Source organism: Vipera ursinii (assembly GCF_947247035.1).
Source record: "Vipera ursinii genome assembly, chromosome: 9".
NCBI lineage: Eukaryota > Metazoa > Chordata > Lepidosauria > Squamata > Viperidae > Vipera > Vipera ursinii.
Window position 1 is genome coordinate 18,482,031 of NC_139523.1, and position 21,384 is coordinate 18,503,414.

The 21,384-nt window shown below is 44.5% G+C and overlaps 1 protein-coding gene across 1 annotated transcript; it reads left to right on the forward strand.

The window, feature by feature from the left end:
• Positions 1-1,664: 1,664 nt before the first annotated feature.
• On the forward strand, positions 1,665-20,848 carry GAPDHS (glyceraldehyde-3-phosphate dehydrogenase, spermatogenic). The gene is made up of 11 exons (XM_083369549.1): positions 1,665-1,701; positions 8,769-8,957; positions 10,268-10,364; positions 11,228-11,334; positions 12,634-12,724; positions 13,466-13,584; positions 13,872-13,953; positions 15,068-15,219; positions 16,544-16,706; positions 18,353-18,450; positions 20,458-20,848. The coding sequence occupies exons 2-11, from the start codon at positions 8,929-8,931 to the stop codon at positions 20,531-20,533; spliced, it is 1,014 nt and encodes a 337-aa protein (XP_083225675.1). The 5' UTR covers positions 1,665-1,701; positions 8,769-8,928; the 3' UTR covers positions 20,534-20,848.
• Positions 20,849-21,384: the final 536 nt, after the last annotated feature.

Below are 21,384 nucleotides of genomic sequence, written 5' to 3' on the forward strand. Positions count from 1 at the left end.
ATGGTGTCCTCGCACCATGTGGTTGGGCCGAGATGCAGAAAAGCAACTTAAATCAGAGGGCAAAACCAGTCTGGAAGAGTTCTTGCTATGTTCATCTGCTGAAACATTTACTCTGTCATCACTCTGAATCTGTTTTTCCCCCCCTTCCAGCTTCTTCCTGTCTCTGTTCAAAATCAAACTTACCATTCTATAATAAATGTGTAATCTGTGGAATTCAGATTACAAAATGAAAACAAAAGCTGTAAAATTCAAGTTTGAAGAAATTGTGAGTTAACACAAGTACACGTTACTGCAATACTGAGAGAAAAAGGAGCGGAAATGAGGTGTTGGTATGTAGTAGGTGGTGTCTATTAAATAATGACTTTTAGTTCATATTAGCTGAATGATTTTGAATAGGCAAATACAGGAACACGGTGTACAAGCTTCCAGGTTCTCAAGAATTCTTTCTCACGAGGTGTGGCTCCAGAATTTATGCACTGGAGACAAATTCCTTGTGTGTCCAATCACACTCAGCCAATGAAGAATATTCCTATTCCCCACTGCTCTATTCTCACTCTTTTAATACTTTGATGCAGAATTTCTGAGAACACAAAATACTTCCACCCTAATAGGAATCTGGATTTTTTTTCTCTTTTTCAAGAGTTGAAGATCATGTCATTACTTGCAAGCAGTACACTAGATTGTTGTTTATGTTATTTATAAACACTTGAAAATTTCTAGAAACTGCTAGAAAAAAATACATTTCAAGTTATTTATTCTGATGTATTTGAAAATTGCTTGTCTTAAACTGTTGTTGACCGGCACCAAGGAGATCACAATGAATCTAATCTCCAAATTAAACACCCCAAATTCTTGCACCAGATTTCCACTTATTCTTGGATGCCTTTTTCCCCCCCTTTTACTCAGCTGATCAGATTCCCATTCAGGTGTGCTATACCACAAAACACCCGATTTTTCTCCAGCCTTTCTCGACTCCCATCACCCTAGCTCAGCGTTTCCCAACCTTAGGAACTTGAAGATGCGTGGACTTCAACTCCCAGAATTCCCCAGCCAGCTATGCTGGCTGGGGAATTCTGGGAGTTGAAGTCCACGCATCTTCAAGTTCCTAAGGTTGGGAAACGCTGCCCTAGCTCAGGGGTCTTCAAACTTGGCCCTTTCATGACTTGTGGACTTCAACTCCCAGAATTCCTCAGCCAGGCACGCTGGCTGAGGAATTCTGGGAGTTGACGTCCACAAGTCATTAAAAAGGGCCAAGTTTGAAGACCCCTGCGCTAGCTAATACGATTGGGGGTAGACTATGGGAATTCCAGGCTCCCCACGTTTAATAAGCGAAATATTCTAACGACGCACAATGGCAAAACAAAAAAAAAAACACTCCACAAGGGCGAGCAATGCCAATTCTCCTTCACCCGCGGCAGGTACCCATAGCCGCACTGCGCACGCGCCTAGGAGCGGCCAAAACAGCCGTTGGGTACCACCGCCTGACTGAGCGGCGGAGTAACGCACGCGCATTACGGCTCCTTGAGAGCCCCCGCAGTAGCGGGCTTGGAGACAAGAGGGGGCGTGTCTTCAGCTGATGAGAAAGGCGGGGCGGGGGGGGGCCTTAGGCGTTGCCTAGCAGCTATATAAGCCACCTCTTGGCCGTTGCTCTTCGTGTTCGACGCCCGTCCAGGATCTTGTTTCGGTTGGGCAGGCGGACAGGTGGACAGGTGAGCGGGAGGGAAGGTGAGCCGGCGAGCCAGGGTGACCAGCAGCCCTGAAGAGGCGGCGGGTGGGGGTGTTCTTAAGCGGCTTCCTTCCCCCCCCCGCCATGCCCTTGTTGCTCTAGGGGGTGTTGGGGAGGGGGACACCTCCCATCACCCTGAGCATAGGGACCTTGGTTCAAGCTATGATGGGGATGGTGGGAATAGCAGATAAGTAATTGGAGGGGGTGGTGGCTTTTATTATATATAAATCAGCCTGAATTGTGCAGCTGAAGATTGGAAGGGGTGTGTGTGTGTGTGTTGGGGGGGGGGGGGCTGGAGTGATTTGAACAAAGACGCTGGAGGAAAGGAGGGCAATGAAAAGGCGCCCTCAATGGCCCCCTAAAAAGGGGAGCTGAAGTAAATTGAAGGGGGTCCCCCAGATGCTGGTTGGTAGGAGGGGGGAGGGAGGGAGGTTCCGTGAAAAAGCCAGGTATAAAAGGTGTTATCTGGAAGGGCAGGCTGGTGTTTGTGGGCTGAAGGAAGGATGGGGGCAGAAGGTATCTTTACCTGGGTGAGAAAAGGTGATGGGGGTTGGTTTTGTGGGACATTTCAAGGGATTAGAGGAGGGATGTAGCTCCTTGACAGGCAGTCAATATCTCGCTCTTGCAATGACTGGGGGAGGGGGGCGGAGGGGGGAGGAAAGGAGAGTTGTTTTTTGCAGTGCAGGCTTTTGGGTGGTTTGACAGCCCCTTGGTAATGTCTGAAGGGGGATTTCTAGATTTGGCATGGGAGAGAGTGTTAGATGGGATTGCTAAGCCGCTGCAGGGGGCTGGGGAGGGACCGCAGGGTGGCTGGTTGACTGCAGAAGGGCAGTTGCTTGGAAAGCAGACAGGAAAAGGGAGGCCCTTGTCCTTGAGAGAGAGGATGCCAGCAATAGTCCTGAGGATTATGAGGAGCTGGCAAAGCTTTTTTCAGCCTTTGTGAGTTGCAGCAGGAAGGATTATCTGCTGTTCTTGCTGGAGAGGAGATCCCAGGGTAGGGAGATGGGAATGCAGAGTCATCCGCTTGTGCTCCTCCTGGTCTCTGCAATGGCTCCCTCTAAAAATGCAGCTGCGTCAGAAACGCCAGGAGAATTGATAATCCTGATTAGATTTAGAAGGCAATGTTAGATGGGGAGCTTCAGCCCTTGACCTTCAGTTAGGAAAGGGAGCCCTTTTACTGTTGGTTGCGGAAATCAAATGCAAAATTAATGCCTGTCCATATCCTGTATGATTGTTTTTTTTTCTTTTAGCTCCTCTAAACCTAGCATATTGGACACCCTCACCCCATTCTCTGCTCGTGTTTGAGAGAAAAGGGTTGCTGAAGAAGTCTTCCATTTGTTTACCCTCTTCTCCAAATAAATCATACATATAAAAAAATAGCTCTAAAGAAATCCTAATGTATCCACACTTAAGTAGAAAAAAGGCACTTAGTGACTTTATATGCATGACATCTTTGGGGGTCTGGACCAGTTCATTTGACATCAGATCTTTTTGAAATGGAGGAAATAAAAAAAGACCCCCTCTGGTTTGCTTGCTTCTAGAATCGGCTCTAATTGCACAGATCTACCTTATTGATGTGACTTTCTTACTGGCGTTAAGACTCACCAGGGTTAGGACAATCTGCCTCCATTTGCTAGCAGGATTCTAGGTAGCAGAGCTGCATATTTATTGTAACAAGAGGGTTCCATGGTGTTGTGAATAAAACCACAATCACCCATTGCAAATCAGACTTTGTACAGAACAAGTGTTGCATATTTTTGTGCTTAAATATTTTGCCTATTTTTTTCAAAAAAAACCTTTTAAAAAAATTTGGAGTGATGATTCTAAATTTAAGCATACAGAACATTGTACTAAAACGTTTTTTTAATTGTCGCTAGTTGATTAAGCCAGAATTGCCTGATTTTTGCACAGTGCTAAGTCATGGTGGGCAACCCACATTATGCTTGAGGGCATAGGAAAGCTTAGCTGATGTTTGGCTAGCGTGCCTGCATTGGAGTTTGCAGCACCAGCTAGGTGGATTTGGGGAGGGAGGGGGAGAGATGATCCTTGGTTGAAATGCCTGACCTTTCTCTGATAGGGAGGGATAAGTCCTCATTGCTGTGGTGAATGGATTATCTTGTCTAGAACCCCAGAAGGAAGCATGCAATCGGGGCTTCTTGTCTCTCCTATGGAAATCAGAAGCCAGCAATGGAGGACTGGAGGCAGATACCAGAAGGAGATAGGAGAGCCAAAATTTAGATTGCATTTGCTGTGAGCAGGATCAGTGCACAGATATTAAGAATTTTTTACTTAAATTTCTGTGGCTACAGTTGTGTGTCTGAAATTAAAAGCATTCTACATAGCTGACATGGTATAGGATTGGGATCCAGCCACTCAGGGGAGATCATTCTGTGTCAGTGATTTCTTCAAGGTCATAGCAGTTGCAGCCAAGATTTTATGTATGGCGTCTAGTCATGCCGGCCACATGACCACGGAGACGTCCTCAGACAAGCGCTGGCTCTTTGGCTTTAAAACGGAGATGAGCACTGGCCCCTAGAGTCTGAAACGACTAGCACGCATGTGCAGGGGAACCTTTACCTTATGTATGTATATATGTATGTATATGTATATATACCATATATACATATACATATACATATACATATACATATATATATATATATATATATATATATATATATATATATATATATATATATATATATAAAGGTAAAGGTAAAGGTTCCCCCGCACATGCATGCTAGTCGTTTCCGACTCTAGGGGCCGGTGCTCATCTCCGTTTCCAAGCCGAAGAGCCAGCGCTTGTCCGAGGACGTCTCCGTGGTCATGTGGCCGGCATGACTAGACACCAAAGGCACATGGAACGCTGTTACCTTCCCACCGTAGTGGTCCCTATTTTTCTACTTGCATTTTTACATGCTTTCGAACTGCTAGGTGGGCAGAAGCTGGGACAAGTAACAGGCGCTCACTCTGCTACGTGGCACTCGGGATTCGACCCACCAAACTGCCGACCTTCTAATTGACAAGCTCAGCATCCTAATCCACTGAGCCACCACGTCCCATATATATATGTGTGTGTGTGTATGTGTGTATATATATGTGTGTCTGTCTGTCTGTCTGTCTGTCTATGGACTTGTTTGTACATGCAGAGGCTGTCCTTGGCTGGAATCTCATATGTTTTTGTGTAAGCTTGGCACTCTGTTACTCTGTTCCTTGCCGCAGAGTAACACTGCAGCACCTGAAAGCCTGCATTGAGATGAGAATATATTTTTTTTACGATAGGTGAATGTTTCCATTGCATATATGAAACGGTGGTGCATCAAAAACAGTATAGTCAATTTTAAGTCGGTATGGAATAATTTCCTGGGCTAATCTTCTGTGGCTGTCATAAAATCCCAAGGCATTGCCGAATATGCTTATAATCATAGATGGTAGATATGCCAGCTTATATACACTTGTTAAAAGAAAGCTCATATTCTCACATTTTTTATTTCTATAGCAACAGTTTTCATAGCTGAACTGTGAGCTGTTGCTACTGCTATACTTCAGGAGAAAGGTTTTTGGGTTTTTTTTTGCTTTGCGTTTAAGGTATGTACTGCAGTTTCCTTTCTGACAGAACAGTGTTACACAGAAATCTTGATAAATGCATAAAGAATTACTAAACAAAAAGATTGTCACGAATCTGTAAAGTGTTTTTAGTAAAATGGCTTAAATGTTTGGGGGACTGCAGAGTTGAGTTGATAGGGATATAAATTAAAATGTCTTCTGCTCTGTCTTGTAGTAGCTGCCAAGAAGTTGTGCCTGATGTGCTGTCAAAAAATGATTTCAAATAAACACAAAATCCAAGGAGATGTCTTTATTGGGACAAAATGTGTATCTCATTGGATTACCTGTCTTTCTTTGATTTAATACAAGGGTCTCCAAACTCTTCAGCTCATCAATCCATTTATGAAGTTTTGGATTGTTCATCAAACATGAAACATACAAAAATAATAGTACTTTAATAACACAATGAAGAATAATAGTGACTTTATAAAAATAGGTAATATTTAAAGCTTAAGGTCTGCCATTCCTTTCTTACTGAAACTGTTAATATCAGTATGGGAAGGCTGCATCTGATGAGCATCGAAACAGGGCACTGATATTTGGTTGGAGAATAGGGAATTTTAATCACAATCTTCCAGGAACAGTCTTTTCCTATTGACACGCCCCCCCAGACATTTATTGATCTTATTTTGACCCCCAGCTGTTTATTGACCTCTTGGATAGTCCCATTGACCCTTGAGGGTTGATCTTGACCACTTTGGGGATCCCTGATTCAATAGATCTGTGCTGGGAGTGACCCAGTGCACCTTGGTTGAAGTTACTTGTGATCCTTACTACTTTATATGTACATTCCAGGGTCCAAAATTATACTTTTTAATCTCTGCAGAGATGCTATAGAAAACATCTGCTTAGAGTAGACTTGAGGCTATTATCCAATTGAAGATGATTCTGAAATGTCCAGGATGTTAACTGGTCTCAGTGAAACTGATTTGCCTTGGTGCTGATGCTTATCTCATACTTCCAGCTCAAGAAGACCCCAACAGTGTTTGAAGATACACATTTGGGGATAGTTAGTTGAAGCCAAGTGTTTTGCCCTATCCCAAGTTGTTTGAGACATTACTTTTGTCAGTCTATGAGTTGAAGCATAAAAGGAAAACGAAGAAAAGGATTTGTGACTGGAGACAAAGGGAAGTGTTTTCTGATCATGGTTAAAGAATGCTCAGCTGAAAATATTAACTTTCTTGAAATCCTGTTTCAGTGTCTCTAGGTAGAGAAGCAGTAGATAGGTCAGCCAGTATATGAAATCAACGCAATAGTTCACCGAAAATGGATCAGTGTAGCACTTCAGTTAGTGTCAAAGTCTTCAGGTAAGAAAATATCTTGAAAGGCTTTAAAGGTTAACTGCTGTCCTTTCCACGAAGTTTATGGAATCAATATAACCAATGGTAAGATCTGTTGATTTATGCCCTGAAACGGGTGAGGAACTTGTGATCTACATTTCTCAGCAGCTTCAGCTAACGTGATAAGTCAATGATGGCAAACCTTTTAGAGACCGAGTGCTCAAAAACTGCCCCCGCCCCTGCCCCACATGTCCCACTCTGCCTTCACCCCCGCCCACCGGGCCACTCACCACCTAAATACAATCACCCAGGTGGTCCAGCAGTGCCATGGTGGCCATGCCCTCCACTGACACCCTGCAGCATCAACTGCACGTGATGGGGCGTGAGGGCGGAGTCTTGTCCCTGGCTGCCATGTCCTTGGCTGCACTGCTTCATGTGGGCCATGCTCAGGGGCCACTCTCCTCTGGGGGGGGCTGCTGGTGAGGAGGGGGCTAGGGCGACGGCACACATGGCCACTGAGTGCCGCCTCCGGCATGCGTGCCATAGGTTTGCCACCACTGTGATAAATGGTGAAGATGATGGGAATTGCAGCCCAGCAGTGCTGGAGATGGAGGTGGGGGGCATATGTTATCCAATGCTTCATTAAAGGATAATGGTATGCCTATCAATATAGAGCAGACATGTCAAACACAAGGCCTGGGGGCCAGATCCGGCCCGCGAAGCCATCCTGGAAACTGTGAGGGAACGGCCCCCGCTGCCTTGGCCCTGGCCCAGAGACCCTCCTCCTGCAGAGACCCTCACATCTGTCCCACTCCTGCCCAGGCCCCCATAGGCACCCTTGATGCGAATGATGTAGAGCTGGCCACGCCCATCCAGTAGGCCATGCCCACCCAGACCATACCCACCCGGCCCCCTGAGGGCAACCGCAATGCTGATGTGGCCCTCAATGAAATTGAGTTTGATATAGAGTATCGTACTTGGAAAGAAATCACTTTCATGTATATTCACTAAGATTAGGGGAGGGATGGGCATTGAAGCAAAAATAACAGCATTTCCAAAATGTCCTTTTAGAAGCCTGCCCAGCCAGATCAAAATTATTTAGCATCTACCTATTGTATTAAGTGTATTCTTGCCGAATGAGTATATTTCAGCTATACATGTAAGAAAATATCCAATAACTTTCTGGTTGTCCTCTCAAATAATTATCTTGAATATTCTTTACATAAAGGAGGAATATCAGTATATCTGGGCATCTATTTTTGCTTGTTTGCTTCAATTTCACAAATATTACATCCATTAGCCTTGAAAGAATTTGTAGAAACAATTGAGGATCTTATGGTGATTGGAGTAGATATGTCCATAAGATTTGCCAGTCCTTCTCTCTTGGAGTCTAAAGGAGTACCTTTGCCAAATTTTAGTTGTCCAGATCCCTGAAGGAGAACTGTACTAGTTTCTAATATGAATTTAATAACAGGTAAAATGTACTCACTGCGCTAGATCAGAAACCATGACTTATAAACCATAATGGCTGGGTTTATATTTCACATTAAGCCAAGAGCAAACAAACAAATAGAATGGTTCATACTAGTGATGAGAGAAACCAATCTACATGTGAACTGGCCATAACCACACTGGTTCCAGGGAAAAATAATTTCAGATTCACTGTTGAATCATTTCGATTGATCCCAGTGAAGATGAGCATGCTGACTTTGAATTTTCAGAAATTTTTTATCAAGCAAAGCTACAAAAAAATAAAAAAATAAAGACAGTGGAGAAGAAGGATGGGAATCCTACAATTAAGTTACACATTTCAGTTTTGAATTTGCAGACAGAAATGTAAACAATGCATCTGATAACTACATAGTGTTCAGAAGGATGACACCGCTAGAATAAGTTTATTGATTTCAGGAAAGTCCTTGAGAAAAATATATGTGAATTCTTGCTCCAGTGCAGGTGGGTTGTAAAGATATTTACAGGGTGTGTGGGGGGGAAACCTTTCAGTGAAGTTAATAGGGACTTAAATTCACGCACAAACACAGAGAGTATTTGGTTGAGGCTATAACTGTATAAGGCTCTGCTTGAACAATGCTACAAATGTTAGCCAAGATAAATCTGCAATTCCTCTTGCTTTTTTCGTGATGCTTATATTCCTGCAGGCTTGAGATCAGTGACGGGTCTCCTCCAAAGATCTCTCCTGAGCCGGTGCCAGGTACCCCTGAGGCGGAACCAGAGCCTCAGCCACCCACCCCAGAGCCAGAACCAGAAGCTCCTCCACCTCCGCCCCCTCCACCGCCTCCGCCACCCCCTAAAAAACGTATGGCTGAGTTTGCTGTTGGAATCAATGGGTGAGCTTTTTTCCTTCGGCGCCCAGCTGAGATTTCGGTATCTGCAAAGCGATGACGCCCATATAAGGAAGCATCTTTAAGATTAGGTTGGGAGATGCTGGGAGTTGAAGCCCACCCCTTAGGAAACGGTACTCCAGTTTCTAGAAAATGGCCTCCCAGTGATAGAAAAGGAAATGGGTGTTTTCTTTCTTCTTGGTCTTTTGCAACAGGAGCGTTGTCAAGTTTCTGACTTATGGGCTTTTCAAGTGACTCTGAGGCATTGTTTACCTTAAAAGTCCTTTATTCAGCCTAATACACCGGCAAATGCATGCTCGAAGGAAGCTGGAATCTGAAATCTCCGCCCCTTGCACAATACATTAAAACACAATTCTCCACCTTTCTAATTTTGTCATTAATCATGTTCTCCAATTAATTTAAACAATCAGTTTCCCTTCCTAGAATACCCGCCAAGGTCTTATCTTCTTTAGTTAGAGATGGCCTTGAAGGTGCAATCCTCCTCTTCCCCCCTCCCAACCTTAATCTCTTAAAGCAATACACAAGTTTAACATATGAAATGGCTACTTCTTCATCTCTTGTCAAGCAAGAACATTCGATGTTAGCAGCATTGACAAGCATTCTGACAAAGCCTTTGTGATTGAACAAAGCTTGCTGGTTTGGTTCCAACGCGATTGTGCAGCCAGAATTTTTTTGGGTTGCACCCTGTGGTTGTCTATGTTAAGTTGGAAAGCTGCCGTGAACCTAGGTGGAAGTATAACGTGATTGTACTGATAGGGCAAACCCCTGACACCCAAACCTTCTATTTTCTGGGAATCTTCCTGCTGGCTTGCCTCTCTGAAGGTCATAGCAATTTGCAGAGGTTCCTGAGGCCACTTTCAAAAATAGATACAGGCAGAGGTCATGCCCGTGGGACCCAACCTTACCTCCCTCATGCTGGCTTGAGAATTCCGGGAGCTGAAGTCTACATGTCTTAAAGTTGCCAAGCTTGAGAAACCTTGCAACTAAAGCAGGGGGTCTTCAAACTTAGCCCCTTTATGACTTGTGGACTTCAACTCCCAGAATTCCTCAGCCAGTGTGCCTGGCTGAGGAATTCTGGGAGTTGAAGTCCACAAGCAGGGGTCCTCAAACTTGGCCCCTTTATGATTTGTGGACTTCAACTCCCAGAATTCTAGGAGTTGAAGTCCACAAGTCATAAAAGGGCCAAGTTTGAAAACCCCTGAACTAAAGGAAATCTCTTTTAAGTAAATCCCTTGATTTGAACCAAAGGGGTTTGGGGGATGTGCTCTAATGGATGGGCTGCTTTGCTCCTGCAGATTTGGACGTATTGGGCGCTTGGTCCTCCGGGCCTGCGTGGAGAAGGGGATCAAGGTGGTGGCTGTCAACGACCCATTCATTGATCTGAATTACATGGTAATGGCTTTTCTTATGAGACTACCACACCAAACGTCTTGTGGGAAATAGTTTAGTTTCCTTACGAGGCAGAAAAGGAAGGCCTGATACGAAAAGTGTCAGAGTTTATTGAAAACTTGATGAGAAGGTCCTTTCTGCATGTAGCCCATCTCCTTCTGTGAAATATGCTGGAATGGAGAGGGAGCTGAGACTCCAGCAATAGAGGCTAAGCAGAGATTAGGACTCTTCCAATTTGATGCTTAGTTATTTTTGGGAAACAGGAATGATCTCTGTTTACAGGTTGTACCTGACGTATGTCCATAATTGAGCCTGAAATTACTGTCATAAGTCACGCTGGTTGTTAAGTGAGTTCATCACGTGACTGACCCGATTTTACAACTTTTTTTTTTGCGGTGCTTGTTAAGTGAATGCAGTGGTCATAAAGCCAAACCCCTTGTTTGCAGTGGGCATGTTTTGCTGGAAGATAAAGGCAAATGCCACTTCTGGCAAAAAAATATATACTGTAAATTGCAGTCATGGGACCTCGGAGGCTGCAAATGGACGTAAATGCAGACCGTTTGCCAAGTATCCAAAATGCAGTCACGTGACCATGGTTGGGGTGGGGTCAGATGTTGGAACTTCAAATCTGGGTTGTAAGTCTCTTTTTAGGGATCTGCTGTAAGTCGTTAAATGACTGTTTGTTAAGCGAGGACCAGCTGTATAAGAAGATTGGGTGCCTAATCCTTTGAAAACCCAACATCATTGTGTAGCTATTGGATGGCATCATCACCAGGTTGCCTCTTTTTAGACCTCAATCAAGCTAAAGAGGTGGCACAAATCCAGTTCTCCTGGCATGATATGGCTTTGGCTTCCTTCCTCCACAGGTCTACATGTTCAAATATGACTCTACTCATGGGCGCTTCAAGGGAGAGGTCATGGCAGATGGTGGGAAGCTGGTAGTGAATGGCTCAAAAATCTCAGTATTCCAGAAGTAAGTGGGAATAAGAGGCAGCACAATGCATTCATCCCATTTCATTGCTTTACCCATTTAAAATGTGCTAGTATTTTAATGTTCTCAGTAATGTGGCCTGCCCAGAGAACCTGAGGTTGACTGAGCCTTCCATCCTTCTGAGGTAGGTAAAATGAGGACCCAGATTGTTGGGGGCAATTAAGCTGACTTTGTAATAATGCCGCTTGGGGTGTGTGTGAAAGCCCTAACAAGCAGGCATATACATAGAATGAAGGCTACTGCTAAGCTTGTAAGCCACCCTGAGTCTTCGGAGAAGGGCGGGATATAAATGGAATTAAAATAAAAAATAAAATAAAACCTTGGTAGTTGGGCAGCTTAGAAAGAAAGTTGTGATAATATGACGTGTGTGTGTGTGTGTGTGTGTGTGTGTACTACTTCTGCAGTTTCCTGGGCAACATTTTTAAAAAATAGTTTGCCATTCCCAACTTCCCGGGTCCGAGAAAAACAGACTAGCCTAAGGTCACCCAACTGGCTTTGTGCCTAAAGTGGGATTCGAACTCACAGTCTCCTGGTTTCTAACCTGCAGCCTTAATTACTGCGACACTCTGGCTCTTATTTACCCTTAGGAGATGTCTGTTTAAAGAGGTTGAGATTTTTCATTGGGGCTGTGTAAATACTCAGCTGATCACAAGACTGTATAAGACCTATTTGATAGGGTTTGCATTAATGTGGCGTCTCTGTGTAAATATAATCAAATGACAAACAGAATTTTACAGTATTTACCAAATTTATAGTTGCCCCCTTCTCAAATGTGACTCTGGAGATGGAGTTCTGGCAAGGCTCTTGGTTTTCTGATGCCTTCCTGGGGCATCATAATTGTGGATTTAAACAGGGTGACTAGTGACATTAGAGTAAAACCAATGCTTTTGGCGCCAACTCTTCCATTTATACCATTTCCTTCTTATCATAATGCAGATTATGAGCTAAATGATAAAGCTGATCCACTTGTCTAGATTCACCATGTGTGAACTTAACCAATTACCACTTATTGAACAGCTAATTGCTTTTCACAGTATGAATCTCGTTGAGGAGCTACTTCAGGAGAGTAAACCTTTGGTGGGAGTTGCACACATTAAACGAGAAAGTGCAGGTGAATGTCAGGGATGCTTGTGTTCCTAAAGGTCAGAGAGCGGAGTGGATTCCATGACGTGATCATCCAATTACTTTGCTGAAGACTAGAGGCCGTGAAAGTAATTTCCTGCTTGAATAGAAGTCCGGGTGAGCAGGTCCAAATAAAGATTGTCCTCTTGTATTTCATAGCATGAAACCAAATGAGATTCCTTGGGCCGATGCAGGTGCCTTGTATGTAGTAGAGTCCACTGGAGTTTTTCTCACTGTTGACAAAGCTTCGGTAAGTATCCTGAGGTAGGTCCTGTTGTGACCGAACCCAGCCTGTGGGTTTGGCAGTTGGGTCGGACGATTCAGAGGAGGAGGAGGGGGGTGTTGGAGAGCCTCCAGAGGATAGCCTTGAGGCTCCGCAGAGCCCACAGCCAGGCCCCTCCCATCTGGTTACGACGCAGACCCAGCTGTGTGAGCCTGACAGCGTAGATGAAGATGACCCACAGCTGGCCCTGTTCAAGGACGCCCGACGCAGGAGGCAGTCAATCAGGAGTAAACAGGAAGGCAATGGGGCACCTCGGAAGGAGGCAGAGAGAAGCCACGCCTTGAACTGTTTAAAAGGGGAATGTGTGGGAGGGCTGGTTTGCTGAAGGCAACCGTTTGAATAGCTCCTGTTTTGTGGTTCGTGTTTTGTTCAGTTTGCTCTGTTTTGTGTCAATAAATTTGGCAGGCTTAGTTCCAGCCTCTTGCCGTTTTGTAAAGGGGTTGTCCCTGCCTTTTCTGCAGGGCCGGTAGTAGGCTGGTACAGAACAGGTCCCTTCTCTGAGATAAGAACCAGAATTATTCCCTTTTGTGACATTTGCTGGGTTTTGAGGAGATTTCACTTAGATGCTTGGCTTTTATAATGGGCCAGCATAGATTTCTGCTTTACTGGAATAAAGCATACAGTCCTTTTGTTACTCCTTACTGCAGGCTGTTTGTCCTGGCCGACCAACTGACATTCTATAACTGAAATCTGCCATTTGTTTTACAGGCTCATCTCCATGGAGGAGCCAAGCGAGTTGTGGTGACTGCCCCATCGCCAGATGCACCCATGTTTGTTATGGGAGTCAACCATGAGAAGTACGATCCATCTAGCATGAATATTGTGAGGTAAGATAGAACTTGGCCAACTGGAGAAAAACCTATGGGTTGATAGGCCAATTATATAAAATCAATGCAATCCCCTCCTTCCCTATTGGCAATTTAAATAATCCAGTACAAAGAAGAAAACTTAAGGCACAACGTAGCAATTTCATTTCAACTTTGTTGGATTAGGAGATGGAGCTAAAAACCTAAGAGGAGCTAAGAGTATAGATCTGTACTGAGATGTAACTTAATATCTGGGTTGGTGGGTGCTGGACAACAACAAAAAGTCATCTGTAACTCTTGCTTTCCAGCAATGCTTCCTGCACCACCAACTGCCTGGCACCTTTGGCCAAGGTCATCCATGAGAACTTTGGCATTGTGGAGGGACTGATGGTGAGAACTATGTTCTTCTTTCCAATATGCTTATTCATTTCTCGATTTGTGACGTTTTTATACTGCCAAATTCATACAGGCGAGCCAATTTGACGTAATGGTTAAGGGCACCAGGTTAGAAGCTTGGAGACTATGTGACCTTAGACACAAAGCCAGTTGAGTGACCTTGGGCCAATTGTTATCTTTTGATCCCCTAAGAAGAAGGCAAGGGCACACCACTTCCAAAATCTTGCCAAGGAAACTTCAGGGATTTGTCCAGCTGTCGTCAGGAGTCAATATTGACTTGAAAGCAGAAAGAAAGAAAGAAAGAAAAAGAAAGAAGGGAAAGAAAGAAAGCAAAAGAAAGAAAGGCGAAAAGACAGCTAAGATATATATATATAGTCTATAGCAGGGGTGTCAAACTGACGGGCCGTGGGCCAGATGCATCATAGCAAAACTGTGCCCGCCCCATTGCCGGCAATGTCAATAAAGTTGCGATATGTCGCGACATGTCACCTGACATTGTGACTTTGACACCCCTGGTCTACAGAGTTGTAAAAGCAATTCCACTTCAAAAAGGAAAAAAACGGTTTAAAATGACTTTCTTCATCCCATGGAGAACACACTTTCTCCTTCTGATAAAATGCAGAAACTGGCATTCCTGCGTGTCTCATAACTATAAACAGTTGGGAATAATGGATAAATGGAGTTCCTCAGGAAGAGGGCTGGGTGGGTTTTGATTAATCCCACACATTAGCTAACAATAAATTACAGCACTTTCAGTTTGCCAAGTTACGGTTGGCTAACAGTCATATTTTACTCTCTTTGCTTATGGCAAAATCATGCATAAATCACTTCTAGTTTTAATTGATTTTGGGGGAGATTTACTAGGAGAGGTTAACCCCTTTCCATCGGTTTTGGCACAAAGCTCTGTCTTCAGCATTTGTGCATCACTCAAGATAAATACAATGGCTGCAAGTGATGGCAAAGGCACGATAAAATATTATGCATCAGTTCAGGTTTTACATAGAAAAATGGTCTCTTTAGGAAACCTAAGTGGCTCGTGAGATGAAATCTACTGTTGAATATGCCTTGTATGTCTGTTCTTATACCAACCGACATTTCTGATCTGCAGACAACTGTCCATGCTTACACTGCCACTCAGAAAACGGTGGACGGACCTTCTGCCAAGGCGTGGCGTGATGGGAGGGGTGCTCACCAGAACATTATTCCAGCTTCTACCGGTGCTGCCAAAGCAGTGGGCAAGGTCATTCCAGAACTCAATGGGTATGCAGATCAAATTTCTCTTCTGAAAAGCGGGGAGGGGGCTTGGCCTATGTATTTGGGCCAATCCTAAAGATGTGACCATGAGCCAAGCAAGGCCGTATTTCTAATTACTGATTGGTGATCATGAGAATAAGTGAAAAATAATAAAACTGCCAGTATTTCGTTCTGAGAATGTTTCTCAAAACACCCAGATGTTATTTATCCAATAATCCTCGATCATTAGCCAGGCTTACTTTGAAGAATGAAAGAGCTAGTCTAAAACCTGTCCTTACTTACATTCAGTCTGACCCCAGTCGACAGCAGTCTGTGTAACAATCTACCCCACTGTGGTAGGTTGGTGGCCTCGTTAAGGAAATAATAAAGTCATTAATAAAAGCAGAGAAAACAAAATGCCACAGATTCTGCCAGATGGTATTTATTGCAGTTGGGGATACTTAGCTGGAGTCTTATAGGTCAGGGCTTTTCAACCAGTGGTACGGGTACCACCTGTGGTACATTGGCACCTGGCAGGTGGTACGTGACCATCCTAGAGAAGTGGTAGCGGGGGAGGGGAATGAGCTGAACTGGTGGCAGCACTGCACAAGCCTGAGCGAGAGACGGCTGGAGCTGCAGGGCTGTCAGGGTTCAGCGGAAGTGCCAGGATCAGTGCCAGGCTCCAGCTGCAGCTCGGCGCTGATCCTGGTGCTTCTGCTGAGCCCAGAAGAAATGCCGATCAGCTGGAATGTTGCAGCATCTCCAGGGTCTTGTGATTTACATTCAGATGCTGGGCAACTGATTCATATTTACGACAGTCACGGTGTCCCAGGGTCATGTGAAGTGACCAAAACCTGCTGCAACCATCCAGCAGATGAGGGGGAATAAAAACCAAACACACCCCCACCCCCACTGCCAATCCTCAACAGAAATGCTCATAACAATGGAAACCTCGGACAGGAGGAAGAGCGCCGCCGGGCGGGCAGGCAGGTGTCTTGCTCGGCTGTGGCTTGGGGGGCACTTTTTCAGTGCCATTATAACTTCGAACAGTCACCAAGCGAACTGTTGTAAGTCGAGGACTACCTGTACTTCATCACTTTTTTCCTTTTTTTTGGTCATCAAGTTTTTGACACCTTGCTAGGCAACTGGTGGTCCTCGGCTGTTGCCATATCCTAAAAGTGGTACAATGGGTGAAAAGGTTGAAAAGCCCTGTTATAGGTGCTTAAACTCAATTCTCACCCTCATTCCTTGGAGGACCGAGTTGTTGTTGGTAAAACATTTCAACTCTAGATTGCCATGGGAAGTGTTTGGTTTTTTTCCTTTTAATGACCAAATCTTTCTTCCCCACCAGGAAGCTGACCGGCATGGCATTTCGTGTGCCAGTGTGCGATGTGTCTGTTGTTGACCTGACCTGCCGCCTCTCTCGGTCAGCTACCTACGCTCAGATTAAAGAAGCTATCAAGAAGGCAGCTAAAGGGCCAATGAAAGGGATCCTGGGATATACAGAAGATGAGGTATAAACATGCTGTTGTATGTTTCCATTGGCAAGCTGCAGGATTATTTGGAGATCAGCCAGCTTAAGCTTCAGCAGATTTAAGGCAAGGCAACGTCAGAGTGGGCCGGCATAATGTGCTCTGCCTAACGGCTGATTGTTGTTTGCTTTTGTAATAATGCCGACGAGGGGAAGCTTGTAATATGGGACAGTCCAGGGAAAGCGACTGGTGGATTTCTTGCTGGTGGGAAAAATATCACCAGTCGTTAACGTGAGTTGGGGTGAAGGAAGGAAAGAGGTGAGTTTCGATAAGACAAGCCAGTGGGTTTAGTCTTGTGTGAAAAGCTGATCTGCGGAGTGGATAGAGGTTTCTGCCTTCCCTGTCTTATCAGGAAGCGGTCTGTTCACCCAGTGGATCAGCTCTTCCTCCTCTATGGATTATCTTCTCTCTCTCATTTTATTGGCTCTTTTGGTCCCCTGACTTACTCTTGTTCTTTTCACTCATTTCTCTCCCCGTCACGCTCTCGTACTCTCGTTTGCTCTCTCCCTCTTGTACTGTCTCTACAGAGGTGTGGTATGTGTGTGTTTTGTGCTGACAGGCGTTAGCGGATGGATTTTCATTCTTCAATCTGCGCTGTTGCAGTCAGGACATTATTCGTGTAGGCAAGGGGCTGGCATCAGATGCCCCTTTGCTTTGTCCTGCTGCTCAAGCCTTAATGCCATTGGCCAGCGTTTAAAGGGAAGAGACTGTATCTGCTGCTGCTGCTGCTGCTGCTGCTGAAAATAGCCAGGGAGACCAGGGCAGGTCCCAGTGCCTTCTGTGTAACCACTCTAGTCCCAGTAGAGGAGAACATCTGTAACTCAAGGAACTACCAAGAAGGAAAACCCACCCTCACCAAAACTGGCAGGGCAAGCTACTATACATAAACAGGCAGTAAGCTCCATACTCTGACACTGTTGATGTTACCTAGCTGGATTATGAAATATCTGCAACCAAACAGCCAAGTTCAAAGAGGACCACCAACTGCACGTCACTGAGGTGCAAAAGATTGTGCATATAGAAAGCTGTGTGGGGAACAACAGAAAGATGTTTTAACCTTGAATCAGGTATAGTTAAGCAGCCTGAGCTGCAGGCTGGGGATGAGATGACGTTCTGAGGACATGTCAATAATGGTAAATGAGATACCTTTGAGGCACAGGGGAATGTGTGGCTAAACCAGGGGTCTTCAAACTTGGCAACTTTAAGACTTGTGGACTTCAACTCCCAGAATTCCTCAGCCAGCCCTGGCTGACTGAGGAATTCTGGGAGTTGAAGTCCATGTCGTAAAGTTGCCAAGTTTGAAGACCCCTGGGCTAAACCTAAGAGCCAACTGCAGGTTGTAAAAAATTAAAAACAAATGCAGTGTTAGGGTTTTCAATAAAGGGTATATATGTCTCTGGACTCTGTCCAAAATGTTGAACCCCTCAGCCAGGCAGCTTAATCACTTGATATTTACAGAACTGTGCAAAGCATTTGAATTCGAAGCACTCCATTTCCAGTGGAGTGCTCTTGATCCCCTCGGAAGTGTTTGATACTCAAAATTCAAGCTTGAGCTCAGGATGTTGGTTATTACAGTGTCTCCTTCCATCTTTTTTTGTATACTGTAACTTTCTCTTCTTTGTGCGCAGGTTGTTTCGACTGATTTCATTGGTGACGATCGTTCCTCTATTTTTGATGCTGGAGCAGGCATCTCCCTCAATGATAACTTTGTGAAGCTCATCTCTTGGTAAGTTGAGTTTTGTTTCTTCTCCCAGTTGAGCTTTCCAAGATAGCTCATAATGAAAATGGTCAGGTCATTATCTGGCGATTTTTTTGCCACAAGGAGAATTGCCCATCAAAATTGTCTTGAGTTGCTTTCCTTGACCAATAAGGATATAGTTAGATGCCTTCAGTCTGTTGTGACTCAGGGCCAGCCTGTGGGTCCGACAGCCGGCTCCGACGTATCGGAGGACTCAGATGTGGGGGAGGAGGGAAACGAACCGGCTGATGATGATTTGGAGGCTTTGCAGAGTCCTCAGCCGGGGACCTCTTCTCAGCTGCGTGAGCCCGAGAGTGCGGAGGATGATGACCCACAGCTGGCCCTGTTCAAGGACGCCCGACGCAGGAGGCAGTCGAGCAGGAACAAACAAAGAAAGGCTATGGGACTCCTCGGGAGGAGGCACAGGGAGACCACGCCCTGAGCTCTCTATAAAAGGAGTGTTTGGGGAGGGGCTGGTTGCTGAAAGCAACTTTTCCGCTTGAGAAGACAAGCTCTAGTGTTTTTGTTAACTGCGTAATTAAATCTTGGCAGAAGCCTTTTAGCCTTGGACACTCTCCAGTCTCTTCTTTCTGATAAGGGGTTTGTTAGAAGAGGGCCGGTTCAGAACACAGTCTGTCAAAACACCAGACCCATCCCTTGCAGAGTAATTTCATCAGCTAATGCTAGAATTCAAATAATGGAAAAATATTGAACTGTAATATGGAAAATACACCTCGCATTTCCCCTCATTTAAAACAGGGATGTTTTCCCAGTCCACAAAGTATACACTGCGTTCAGACATTGAGCTTCACTTAGCATTAACCAGAGTTTAGATACTAACCTGCTGATCATTTACATCCCATTCACCTTGCTCAGAGATCCGTGCCTAGGACATGACTGCTTGGCACTTTGTTATTAATATAAGTTTTATTACTATTATTTTCAAGCAAGCGAAAAAGACCCCCCCAAAAAACAAAATCCACCACCCTCTCAGTGGTGGGATTCAAATAGGTGAACAACTGGTTGTCTGTGTGGATGCCGCTTCCAAAAGTCCATTCTGGGCCTGGGCAACAAAAAAATTAGCTACCGGTTCTGCCGAAGTGTTGCGAACCGGCTGTATCCCACCACTGCACCCACTGCTATAAAAAACAAAACGAAAGAAAGTCTATAAAAGGCCAGTCCAGACCGGATCCACACTGGGTGGATCCTGGTAGAATCTTTTCCCAACCTTTCTATTTTCAAAACAAAGTTCCTTTCTACCCTGCAGCTGAAAAAGAGAGTGCATGGTGGTGCTGCAAGACCAGCTCATCTTTTTGGCTGCAGATATTGCATCTAGGTTTGCTCCCCAGGAGGGCTAATGTCTGATTATTTCTAAGTTAGCCTGGCTCTGACGACTAGACATCCTCTCTTGGTTTAGCAATCACAATCCGTGCTTTAAATTGGAAACAAAAAGGTTGCTAAGTGAAGTTGTGACTGAGCAGAGACTACAGAATTGGTCTTATTGGCTGTTGCTATCTCATTCACATAAAAGTTCTCTCACTCTCCGCTACCTGACTTGGTTTCCTCCCCCCCCTCCCTCCCGCCATCTTAATTTCCTGATTAGAACTTTCCCTGTTGCCTAAAACTGGCCAGACCTTAATGAGTTTCACAGTGAAGATTTGTGTTGTCAGAGATGTAGGAGATTCAGGCATTGGATGGAAAATGATTTTTTAAATTTTTAAAATGGTCACTAAACAAGGTAGTCTCTAAACAAGGAATGCCTGTACAACTAATGCTGACCTGCAACTTGTTATAAGTACAGATGATTGTTAATGCGTTTTTCCTTAACCAAATGTTCCTGAATCTGGATTTAGAGGAGTTGGAAAACGGAAGTATGGAATAACTTCAGAAGGGCACTGTATATCGAGGGTGCTCCAGCTTTTTGACTTTTGTACACTGTCATTCTTGAATATAAAGATTTGCTTATGTTTTCTTTTTTCCCCCCCTTTCTGGCAGGTATGACAATGAATATGGGTACAGCTGTCGTGTAGCGGATCTCCTGAAGCACATGTACAGCAAGGAGGAGATGTGAACCCTAAGTTTGAATTACATTCCAGGCTATTTAGTAGAGGGCCTCACCACTTTTAGTCCTTAGGTTCTTTGCTTCCACCACAGAATCCCAAACACTGCACTTTGTGTAAAGCTTTGTGTGTACGTGTGTGTGTGTGCGCGCGTATCCATGAGCGTGAATCCTTCTTTCCCCAGCAGCTTATTTAGTGAAGATAAATTACACCAAGTTCCTCCTTGGAGAAGGGAGCCTTAGCCTCTGGGGTTAATGCCTTGGTTTGTGTGGCTGTAGCGTCTTCAAGATCTTGCAAGTGCTGAAATAAAAAAACACTGGAGTTAAACTGACCTTGATGGGTATCCCTGTGATTTTAAACGTCTTAGGGACTTGGTATCCTTGCTCTTTGACCATGCCAAACGAATGTGCTTTGTGAGGTTTATGAGCATTGAAAGCTGCCCCTTCTCTGGGAACTTCTGTTTTGCTTTGAGTTATATTCATGGATGATTTTCCAATAAGGGGAAAAAAAAATCGCGTTGTGCTTTTGTTTACACAACCACACCAAAAAACTATAGCAACTGATAGCCTGAACTTAGCAGAAATCAGCATGGATTACAAAGGCTAAGCAAATGCCTCTCTCTTAACCACCCCCTTCAATGGTGTCAAAGGATTTCTCCTGATCATAATAGGTCATTTCTCTGAAGGGAATCATTTTGTACATGCAGAAGAACTGTCTGGAAGTGCAGCAATGATCAGGGTTTTATTTTTATTGTTATTTTTTTGAAAGAAAAACACTGTTTAACTCGAGGCATCTGGTATAATGGTAAATATGATGGAGCATGTCTGTTGTCCGTATAGTAGGAATCAAAAGGAACCCTAAT

What these genes read in the sequence shown, in the direction of transcription:
- GAPDHS (XM_083369549.1), top strand. Translation starts at nt 8,929, where the DNA reads ATGGCTGAGTTTGCTGTTGGAATCAATGG. An exon ending in TTTGCTGTTGGAATCAATGG is followed by an intron (nt 8,958 to 10,267) that starts GTGAGCTTTTTT and finishes TTGCTCCTGCAG; the next exon opens with ATTTGGACGTATTGGGCGCT. An exon ending in GTCATTCCAGAACTCAATGG is followed by an intron (nt 15,220 to 16,543) that starts GTATGCAGATCA and finishes CTTCCCCACCAG; the next exon opens with GAAGCTGACCGGCATGGCAT.